Consider the following 12,034-nt stretch of genomic DNA (forward strand, 5'->3'; position numbering starts at 1 on the left):
CTCCTCCCCACTATCTTTCAAATTCACAGACTTTTTAAAAAATTAATTATTATTACATGCCTATATGTATTATACACACACACACACACACACTCTCTCTCTCTCTCTCTCTCTCTCTCTCTCTCTCTTATTATTCCCTGCTGATTTTGATATTTCAAGTAGAACATTGAAAATTTGTGTCTATTAAGTCTTTTTATTACTTTTATTTTTTTAACTGGTGAGTGTATGTGTGTATAAATGGGTGTTTGTGTGTGTGGTATGCCATGGCATGTGTGTCGAATTTAGAGGACAACCTCAATTATCCATCCTCACTGTCTATCTTGTTTGAGACAGACTCTGTTTTTTGTTGCTGCACACATACATTGGGTTAGCTGGCTCATGAGTTTCTGGGTATTCTCCTATCTCTTCCTTCTATCTTACTGTAGGAATGCTGAGGTTACAGATGTACCCTACTGAATCCGGCTTTCTATGGGACATGGGGAACTCTAATTCAAGTCCTCATGCTTTGCACTACAAGCATTTTACTCACTGAGCCTTTCTCCCTAGCCCCTACTTGTGCTTTTTAATAGAGTTCTCTCAAACATTGCTCTTTATATGCATAGCAGATGCTATTATGACTTAGATCTCAACTATTAAATATGACTTAAGATACTCATGACATGGATAGTGTATTTGCCCTTAGTTTTAAACCCATTCTGAAGTCCCAAGCATTTTTTTAATTATTCATTTTGTCATTGGAGAGCTTCATTTAGTCATTCTTTAATATATCTGAGAGAAACAAATTCTCCTAGTTTTCTTTCAATCCTCTTTTTGGATATAGACTACACAGTTTTGTTTCTAACTGGTAGTAAATTTTCAGGGTTTTGTTTTGCTTTGTTTTTGTTGGTTTGTTGCAGAAATGTAATTGTAATACATGTTAGGATGGATTTGGGGTGGATGCCCTGTTGAAAATTCCCTCAGTCTTATGGGTCTTTAGCCAAATTTGGGAGGTTTTTAGCTGCTAATGTTGTAGATTTTCTTGTTTCATATTCTTATCTCTTTCCAATGCTTTGGCTGGATGATTTATATGTTTACTTATCCATTCAGTCATTCATTCATTTTTGAAGTGCTGGGGATCAAACTGGCTTTATGCATGCTAGACACATTCTCTTTGACTCAGCTATATCCTCAGGCAATATACATCTTCGTCTGTTTGATTGTAAGTGTAGCCTTTAATGGCCAAGCCACCTCTCCAGTTTACAATATGTATTTTAAAAGGTAAGTTTCACGTAACACAGTCTGGCCTTGAACTCCCTAGATGGCGGAAGATGATGTTGAACTCCTGATCTGTCTATCTCTCAAGCACTAGGAACATACTACCATGCCCCACTTATGTATTGCTGGGGTCAGACCCAGGGCATTGTGCATGCTAGGCAAGCACTCTACCAACTGAATTATATTCTCAGCTCCTATGCCTGTTTTGATCTCTTTTGAAACTGTGCTCTTCCCTTGTTTGGATGCATTATTCATTTCTTTTAGTTCTGTTCTATTGTTTAAATTAAGTAAATTTATTTTTCTTGAAACACCATCTCACTATTGTATACTCAATACAGCTTTTAATCCTCCTGTCTCAACCTCCCACGTGCTGGGATTACAGGTTTGAGCCATAATAACCTGGCTAATATGTTTTAGTTTAATCTATTGCTGCTTAGTCTTCTGTCTCTGTTTCAGCTCTCATTGGGTCTCTGTTGGTGCTACCTAAAAAGTAAGATAATTCTCTATACTGCCAAATGTTGCTAGATGGAAGCAGGAGGATGCTGATACCTTTAATACTTTATCTCTGCTACAGCTATAAAAATATGGAAAAACTTAAGTGCCCAATGCCTTTTGGATTATGTTATGGTCTTCCAGTGGATGTAGACATTTTTGTTTTAGTAGATAGTTTACTTAAATGAACTCTAAACTATTTTCTACATGGGCATATCTTTGGAGGATTGTTTCAATAAGATTAACTGATATGAGAAGACTCAACCCACTGTGGGAAGTACTATTCCCTAGGCAAGAGGTCCTGAACTGTATAAGAGTAGAGAAGTTGAGCTCAGCACAAACAAGTAAGCATGTACACATACATTTCTCTCTACTCTTGACTGTGGTTGTGATGTGACTAGCTACTTTAAATTCCTTGCCACCATAATGGACTATAACCTGGAATTTCAAGTTGAAATGTAGGACAACTACTAAATTAAAAAAAACAACTTATATATAATATTTTACTAATTTCTGATGCATTTAAAATCTAAAATCTGACCTATCTTGCCAGTGCTTCCTTAAAAAGTATTGAGCTGTCAGTGCTATGTGTTTACAATAGCAAAAGTTACTGTTTATCTTTCTCTTATAACATTGATCCACTATATTCATTCAGTTAAAAATTATAAAAGACTAAACCAGTATAACAGTAAACACATATATCTTCCATCAGCCACCTAGTACTCTTAAAAGTAACAGAAATTGTCTTCTAAAATGAGAACAAAGTTACAATAGCCAATAAATACTAAAAATTAAAGCTTTGAGTACATATATGTAGGAGAAACTACTGGAAAGTTTGGAGCGACTATTTTTGTGGAACTCATCAGGGAGATTAAATGGGATATGAATTAAGAGCCCTAAGGCTAACAGTATTATTGTTTGTAGTACATGCATACCACATCCATATAAGTATAATTTCACCAATTATTGAGATGATGTATTTATTGGCAAGTCCTCCCACTTGATTCATGATCTAATTTACAAACATACATTCTTTGTCTTAGCTCTTTTGTTTCCTTTAATCTAGACTAGTTCCTCAAGCCTTCATCTTTCATTGCTTTGATCTCTCTGAATGAACACTTATTTTTTGTAGAATATCCTTTAGTTTGATTCTGTCCAAATCATCCTCCTCTTTAGTTCAAGTTACGATTTTTTGGGGGTCAGGAATAACTTGTAAGTGTGGTTGTGTTGTTCTTTCTACATCATACTGGTTTGTCTCAACATCAGAGGATTAAATTTGATTATGTGGTTAAGATGGGAGTTTCTACATTTTTGCCACTGTAAAGTTACCACGTTTGCCTTTGTAATTAAAAAGCAATCTGTAAGGATACATTTTGAAACTATGTAATTCCATTGTTCTTCATCTAACTTTTACTAGTTTTAGCATCCATTTATGATTTTTCCATATCCCTTCTTATATTCATTAATTGTTTTTACAGTTAGAACTGCCTTTTCCTTATTTGTTTGTTCAATCAGTGTGAACTCATTTATTGAATAGACTCTATTCTTACTACTTATTTTGACAGCAAATTGTTCAAGATTTGGGTATTGGTGGTCCTTTGATTTATTTTTATGATATCACCCTATTACTCTTTGAGTTATTTGCTTTTTGCCACAGTAAAATTCATCTTGTAAGTCCAGTGTTGGAAGTAGTAATTTCCCCAGAGTACCTCCATCCTTCCTAACTAAGATATGAGCAATTTTACTGGTTTGTTTCTGGAAGCCACTGCTAAAGATCCTGGTATATATACATTTTATATGTGTTTACGTATATAGTATAGATATGTATTTTGTATATATTTTTCTATAGAAAATTTGTCCAAATATTTTCTAAATGGACAGGACTAAGGAGGGATTAAATAGGGTGGGGAAGTAGAGGAATGTAAGTGGAGTCATAGTGTATGGAAGAACTCAACTCATGGAAAGGAGCTCCAGTCTAGTGTAGCTTAAAGAAGAGATACGAAACTAGAGAGCCAGGGATGGACCAGTTCATTTAGGAATTTATTTGCCCTCTGAAGGAACTCAATCTTTTAGAACATGAGGAGTCATCATAGAAAGTTTGATTGGGTAAGGAATAATTATTTTTGTTAGATTTATGTTTTAATATTCTTTTCTGTTGCTGGTGGCAATTCATAAAGGATAGATTACATAAATGTTTAGAATTATTTTTCATTGGGATTGGTATTTGCATTCTTTAATTAAAGGACATTTGATTCATTGATTTGTTTTCTTGTGGAATTGCAATAACTCAGGATTCATCTGTTCTCTGTGATAGCTAACACAAACAAGAATTAAAACAGTGTTAAGTGGTATTTATTTATTTATTTATTTATTTATTTATTTATTTATTTATTTATTTATTTATTTATTTATTTATTTATATAAGGATCTCCTCACTGTGTAGCTCTGACTGGCCTGAAACTCACTTTACGCACCAGGCTGGTCTCCAACTCAGAGAGATCCACCTCCGGAGTGCTGAGATTAAGGAGTACACCACCATAATTGCTAAAACACTGTTAACTTTTAATGAAAAAAACCTTGAGTAAGAGATACTTGATGTACTAATGTCAGTAATAGGGTTGATATCGGCACTGGATAATAAAGGCATTTTACCTGGTTTACAAAGCTAATAAAATGAAATATAACGATGATGGTTTTTAAAATAGCAAATTGTATCTTAGCATGAACTTTGCTGTTATCATAATAGATGTTATTACTGCACTCTTTACAGCCTGTATCCCAACCAGTTGGAGCTGAACAACAAGCAGCTCTTCAAAATCCAGATTTTGTTCGAAGGTAAGTATCATCATCTTAGTACCTAGAAATCAGTGGTGGCATGCTAACACATGTCATTGTATGCTTAAAATCCCTTGAATAAACTGATCTTTTATGTGTAAGATTAATAAAATTGGGATGAATTTTATTCCTTAAATATTTAGTGATCATATAGATTGTGAAATTATTGACCGCCGGGCGGCGGTGGCGCACGCCTTTAATCCCAGCACTCGGGAGGCAGAGGCAGGTGGATCTCTGTGAGTTCGAGTTCAGCCTGGGCTACCAAGTGAGTTCCAGGAAAGGTGCAAAGCTACACAGAGAAACCCTGTCTCGAAAAACCAAAAAAAAAAAAGAAAGAAAGAAATTATTGACCATATTTTATTGTTTATAGTATTCTGTTCTACAAAGTAAATGAAATAATTATGTAAAATAAAATTTAAGCTAATCTCACAAAATAAATTATAACAAGATAAGTAATTGTATTATTGGTAGTTTTAAAATAGTCTTTTTTATATATCATTCAGATCGGGTAATTTCTGCTATTTTTTCAAATTTATTGATTCTTTTCTGTGTCCTGTTTATTCTACCATTTTTCCCATTCAGTGAAGTTTTATTTCTGCAGTTCTATTATTAGTCCTATAATTTCCATTTGGCTCTTTTTTAATTTCCTATTTCTCATTGATTTATTTTTCTCGTTTGTTTCAAATGCAGTTTCAATTGCCTATTGAAGTTTTGTTTTGTTTTTATTCTTTTCATTACTGGGGATGGAGCCCAGGTTCCTTGCACATGCTAGGTGAGCACTTTACCACTCAGTCCTTTGCTGAAATTGGCTTCCCTTTCCATTTTTTAAATTTCTTTCTCCTTTATGTTGGAGACCAAACCCAGGGCTTTGTGCATCCTCGACAAGTACTCTATCCCTGAACTCCATACACCCTAGCCTACTGAAATATTTTGGTTATGGCTTGTCTGACAATTCCAATATCTGATTTATCTTGGAAGCCTATGCCTGTTGATTGTCTGTCTGCATTCGAGTTGTCATTTTCCTGGGTATTTTGTTTTTGTTTGTTTGGTTGGTTGGTTTTTTTTGGTTTTTCATTTGTTTGATTGTTTTTCTATTTTAATTAGCTTCTGATTCATATTTGTTTGTTTGTTGGTATAACTAGAATTTTATTTTTATTTATATATTTTAGGCATTATGTAAGGATAGTTTGGATTCGAATTAAATCTTCTGTTTTAGAAGACATTCCCTGTGTTTAGGTGCATGTGTTCTGGCTCTTAGTGGGCTGTGGTTCCAAAGAAAATTTAGTTTTAGAGTTCTTGTAATATTCTGGTCTGCTTTGTCCACCTGGCACCATTGAATACCACCATGGGACCAAAGGGTAGAGTTTTCCTCTAGGCTATCCTTCTAGTCCATATATTGATGAGGCTCCTCCCAGTTCTACTGGGGAAGGAGTCTATCTTTGGCTAATGGGCTAAAGTCAGGAGACATTAGGTTTGCGTTTCTTTTGTGTCTATACTGGGATATATGAGACTGAGCCTGATCAAGCCTTCTGTCACTTGATAGCTAATTGGGAAATGTCAAGCTGCTGTTTGTTTTTTCAAGTCTTTGGGGTTTTTAGCCAGTTTTACTTTCGGTTTATCAGTCTTGGTTGCCCTCCTATGATTGTCTAGTTTATTATTTCCAGAATTTAAAAAATTGTACTTGGGGGAAATGAGCAAGAAAAGTTGTTTCTGTCATCTTGTTCCAAAAGCTATTTTTTATATTTATTTTATTATGTTTATGAGTGCTCTACATGTATGTATTTGCACCACATGTGTGCCTGGTGCCCATAGGGGTCAGAAGAAGGCATTGAATTCAGTGAAACTAAAATTGAAGACAGTTGTAAACATGTGAGTGTTGGGAATTGAATCTAGGTCCTCTGCAAGAACAGTAAGTGTTTTTAACCATGGAACTCTTTCTCTAGTGTTAAGCTAGTACTTTAAAGAAACTTTTTAATGTGTAAAGTATTATTTCGTGAGCTAAAATTGTATCTTTTTTATCCTCTAATGATTATTACTTATTACTGTCATTTCTCTATATTTTAAGAACTCCAGGAGAATGGTTTATTGAGAGGGTGTCCTGAGGATGGAACTCAGCCCTTTTATATGCTGCACAAGCACTGTACCTCTGAGTTACATCCTTAGCCCCTATGAACATTAATGTGTAACCTTTTACTACTTGTACCTATGTATATTCTTTTACATGAAGATGTAGAAAGAATTTATGTTTTGTTTTTGTCTCTTTCTGTACATATCTACAGAGATGGTTCATGAGGAGTTTTTAGAAGGACTCACCAAAAAATAATTTAAAAGATATGTTTGGGGAAAAAGATCTATTGATACTTACTCCATGATCATCAGGCTCTTAGAATCTCTTCTTCCCCTCTTCTACAATATTTCCTGAGCCTTAGATGTGGGAGTATTCTGTAGATGTACCAATTGGGATTGGGCTCTACAACTTTGTATTTTGATTGTATTTTTTTTTCTTCTTCTTCTTTTTTTTTTTTTTTTTTTTTTTTTTTTTTTTTTTTTTTTTTTTTTTTTTTTGGTTTTTCTGTATAGCCCTGGCCCCTGGCTGTCCTGGAACTTGCTTTGTAGACCAGGCTGGCCTTGAACTCAAAGAGATCAGCCTGGCTCTGCCTCCCGAGTGCTGGGATTAAAGGCATGTGCCACTATGCCTGGCTAATTGTATTTCTATAGTAGGCTCTGTCTGTTGCAAAGAGAAGTTTTCTTGATGAGGAGTGAAGACTATATTTATATGTTGGTATAAGGACAAATGCTGTTAGTGATTATGCTGGTTTAGTAAATTAGTGGTTGTAGTTTCTCTTCTAAGATACATGACTTCATTAATCTTTTATATTTTTTTCTAATTTGAACTTATAGGTATAACTAGTCACAATTAATCATGTTGAGCCACTTTTATATCATTCATTTTCATTGCTTGTTTTACCCCCTGCATTATTCCTATCTCTTACACTTAGTCTGCTTATCCTTTGTTGAGGTCTATCCCCTTTTTGGATTAAGAATGTGTATTCATTTTAGAAGCTTTATTTGAATACATTAGTAAAGTAATCTCCAAACAAACAAGAAAAAATTGATCAAGAGTAGCTCCTAAATTTAAAAAAAGAACATCCCTTAATAATAGGTTTCATAGTGGCTTATGACTACCAGTGTCTTTCTTTTATTCTTACTCCTGTGATAAAAATGTATGACACGTATATATGATATCTCATTTTTTATAACTTTTAAAAACAGCTTTATTGAAATATAATTTGTGGGACTGGAGAGATGGTTCAGCAGTTAAGAGCAGTGGCTCAATTGCCAGCACTTGCAACCATGTGTATCACCAGTCCCAGAGGATCAGATACCCTCTTCTGGCCTCTGTAGGCACTGCATCACATGGTACACAGACATACATGCAGGCTTACCACCCATGCACATAAAATAAAAACAGATGTTTAAGAAAAAATATGATTTAGCTATCATACAATTCAACTGTTTAACTTGTACAATTCAGTGGTATTAAGTACATTCAGAGTTGGTTGATTTTCCTTAAATTTATAATTTTATAATATTAAGTTTTCTTTAGATTTTATGATCAGGATTGAAATGAGTTACCTTTTCTTTAAATCACTAGCTTGAATCAAGACATGACAGCTATGAAAGAAAACACCAATAACCCTGATAACCTGAGTGGAAATAGCAAACAGGATCGGATGAAACAGAGAAGAGCCTCCTGTCCTCGGCCAGAGAAGGGGACTAAATTTCAACTTATTGTCCTTCAGGTCAGTGTGTATGTATGGCTGGATTAGAGTTTGTGTAGAAGTCTTAGAGACTCAGGGAGGAACAGTGCTATGGAAGTAAATGCAGAATATTGTGAAACCTTCTGTAAACTAACCTCTCTTTCATCCAAAATTTCTGATGAGAACATTACATTGTAGATATTAAACTTGGAGATTGTAAAGTAAATAAAAGGAGGAACATAAAATCGCTATAACCATGAATCAGAGCTTATTCTTTTTATCTTTTTAGTTTGTTTTCATCTTTTGTCCTATATGTATGTTCAGTGTCTCACGTTTTAACACTGTAATAGTACAACTAATATTAGCAAAAATATATTGAATTATTTTGTGGTAGGTGTTCCAAATATTATGTACTTATTTTTATCATGACCCTCCAAAAGTAGTATACCCATCATTACAAATAGAGAGTAATTTGCATAAAATCATTCAACTACCAAATGCTAGAATCAGATCTGAACCAGATTAGAATTTAAAGCCTGTATTTCTAACCAATATGATATATGTTTCAGATGGATTATAAAACTTATATATAGTTTGACTGGGTGGTAGTGGCGCATGCCTTTAATCCCAGCACTCGGGAGGCAGAGCCAGGCCAATCTCTGTGAGTTCGAGGCCAGCCTGGTCTACAGAGCGAGATCCAGGACAAGCACCAAAACTACATAGAGAAACCCTGTCTCGAAAAAAACAAAACAAAAAAAAAAAAAAAAAAAAAACTTATATATAGTTTTATATCCTTTCTTTTTGAAAACTCAATATATTTTGTACATGTTTCTGATACCAGTAAATAATTTGAAGAATCTATTTTTAAATGTCTGCAATACATAGTCCCTTGTACAGAGATATAATTTAATTATCCTTTTTCCCGTTCTTCCTTTAGGTTCGTTCTGTAACTGTTGCTGAATATGTTGTATGTGAGCTCACCTAGTTACTCCCTGTAAAATGTTGTGATTTTATTTTCATTTTTATTGTTTTGAGACAGAGTCTGATAATAGCCTAGGCTTGCTTCAAACTTAATATATAGCCAAGGATAACCTTGAATTTCTAATCCTCCTGCCTTCACTTTCCAAGTACTGAGATTACAGATATATACCACTTTGATTGGTTTATGTTGTGCTGGGGATGGAACTCAGGGCTTTGTGCATGCTAGGCAAGCACTCTACCAGCTGTGTTCCATCCCCAGCCAAGACTGCTTCTCTTAAACTGGTTAAATGTGTATACTTAGGTATCAATCTCTGGAGACAACATGGTGGAGTGTCAGCTGGAAACACACAACAACAAGATGGTCACTTTCAAGTTCGATGTGGATGGCGATGCACCTGAGGATATTGCAGACTATATGGTAAGTATAGTAAGACAGAATTGTAGGCCGGGCGGTGGTGGCGCACGCCTTTAATCCCAGCACTGTGAGGCAGAGCCAGGCAGATCTCTGTGAGTTCAAGGCCAGCCTGGTCTCCAAAGCGAGTTCCAGGAAAGGCACAAAGCTACACAGAGAAACCCTGTCTTGAAAAACGGAAAAAAAAAGACAGAATTGTTTTTCCCTTTGTGTACTCGTTCTCTCCTTTTTCTCCTTTCTCTCACCCCACTTGCTTTTTTCCCCTCTCTGTTTTCTCTCTATTTATTCATTTACACCCATCTGTTGATAGAATGTGTGTAGTTTTTTTTTTTTACTTGCACAGAGGAAAATTGATTATCAGGGATAAATTATTGCATCCTCTGGTTTTACTGTAGTTATTTGAGAAAATAGGTTTTTAGGATTTTTTGTTTGTTTTTTAGATCACTGTGTTTTAATCTCTGGCTATATGTTAAAATAATACTATAAGCTTTAAATGATAATCTCATTGCATAGGCCCCTGATTAAATCAGAATCAAGCCACCTAAGTAATTTTAATGTATCTAACATCCTGCGCAAAAGTATTCAAGCTATGTTTTTCAGTACATTTAGTTTTGTTTTTTGAATGTGTGAGTGTGTTGTTGTGTGTGGTGTATGTACATGTTTGTGTGTGTATGTGCATGGAATACAGAGGACATTGGGTGGCCTCCTCAACCGCTCTCCACTTTATTTCTTTATTTAATGTGCAAGTGTGGTGTTTGTGTATGTCGTGTATGTGCAAGTGTGTGTTCAGGTACATGCAACCATACCTTCACCTACAGAGGCTAGAGGAGGACTTCAGGTGTCCTCCTTTGTCATCCCCGACTTACTCTTTTGAGACAAAGTCTCTTCCTAATCCTGATGCTTGTGTGTTTCAAGTAGGCTGGCAGCCAGCAAGCCCTAGAAATCTTCCTGTCTCCTCACATTACTGGGGTTACAGGTTTATATGAAGCCATACCAAACTTGTTACATGTATGCTGGGATCTGAACTCAGGTTCTCATGGTTCCATAGCAAACACTCTTTTTTTATTATTATTTTATTTTATAATACTACTCAGTTCTATATAACAGCCACAGATTCCCTTGTTCTCCCCCTTCCTGCCCCCCTCCCCTTCCCCCCAGCCCACCCCCCATTCCCACCTCCTCCAGAGCAAGGCCTCTCCTGAGGACTGAGATCGACCTAATAGACTCAGTCCAGGCAGGTCCAGTCCCCTCCTTCCAGATTGAGCCAAGCGTCCCTGCGTAAGTCCCAGGTTTCAAACAGCCAACTCATGCAATGAGCCCAGGACCTGGTACCACTGCCTAGATGCCTCCCAAACAGATCAAGCCAATCAACTGTCTCACCTATTCAGAGGGCCTGATCCAGTTGGGGGCCCCTCAGCTTTTGGTTCATAGTTCATGTGTTTCCACTCATTTGGCTATTTGTCCCTGTGCTTTATCCAACCTTGGTTTCAACAATTCTCGCTCATATAAACCCTCCTCTTTCTTGCTAATTAGACTCCCGGCGCTCCACCCGGGGCCTAGCCGTGGATGTCTGCATCCAGATTCCTCAGTACTTGGATGGGGTTTCTGGCCCAACTATTAGGGTGTTTGGCCATCCCATCACCAGAGTAGGTCAGTCCTGGCTGTCTCTCGGCCATTGCCAACAGTCTTTTGTGGGGGTATCTTGCAAACACTCTTAACCACTGAGCAATCTACCTTATTTTTTGAGACATGGTCTCTGACTGAATCTGGAGCTCATTGATTCAACTAGACTGGCTAGCCAGTGAGTTTTAGAAATCTTCCTGTCTCTATCACCCCTAACCCCATCCCCAGCACTTGGTTTACAGATATACACTACCATGCCTGGCTTTTTATATGTATGCTAGTGAGTCAAACTCAGGTTCCCATTCTTATACATCAGGCAGTTTAACAACTGAATCATTTACCCAGACCCACATTTAGTTTTTTAATAGCTTTGAATAGCTAGGCTTAAGATAGTGTTTTTCTTTCATGTCTTTAATCCCAGAACATGGAGGCAGAAGCAGGCTGATCTCTGTGAGGTCAAGGTCAGGCTGATCTTCATAGTGAATTCTAGGACAGCCAGGATTATGTAGAAAGAACCTGTCTCAAAACCAAAACAAAACAAAACAAAAAATGACCAAACAAAGCAAAGACAAAAAAATCTGTAAAACATCATTGTGTTCATTTTGTGCTATCTACTGCTGGGCCTACCCTTAACTGTGGTAACTGTAAGACTCTGTTAGAGAAAACTAATCTTTCC

At 36.2% G+C, this 12,034-nt stretch overlaps 1 protein-coding gene across 1 annotated transcript in view; it reads left to right on the forward strand.

The window, feature by feature from the left end:
- The window catches only part of Wnk3 (WNK lysine deficient protein kinase 3), a 123,624-nt gene that overhangs the window by 79,989 nt on the left and 31,601 nt on the right, over window positions 1–12,034 (forward strand). Inside the window, exons 12-14 of the mRNA XM_037199371.1 lie at window positions 4,517–4,581; window positions 8,237–8,384; window positions 9,625–9,741. Coding sequence (XP_037055266.1) covers window positions 4,517–4,581; window positions 8,237–8,384; window positions 9,625–9,741 — 330 coding nt within the window. The remainder of the gene's footprint in view (window positions 1–4,516; window positions 4,582–8,236; window positions 8,385–9,624; window positions 9,742–12,034) is intronic.

The sequence above is a fragment of the Peromyscus leucopus genome, chromosome X (genome assembly GCF_004664715.2).
Source record: "Peromyscus leucopus breed LL Stock chromosome X, UCI_PerLeu_2.1, whole genome shotgun sequence".
NCBI classification, from domain to species: domain Eukaryota; kingdom Metazoa; phylum Chordata; class Mammalia; order Rodentia; family Cricetidae; genus Peromyscus; species Peromyscus leucopus.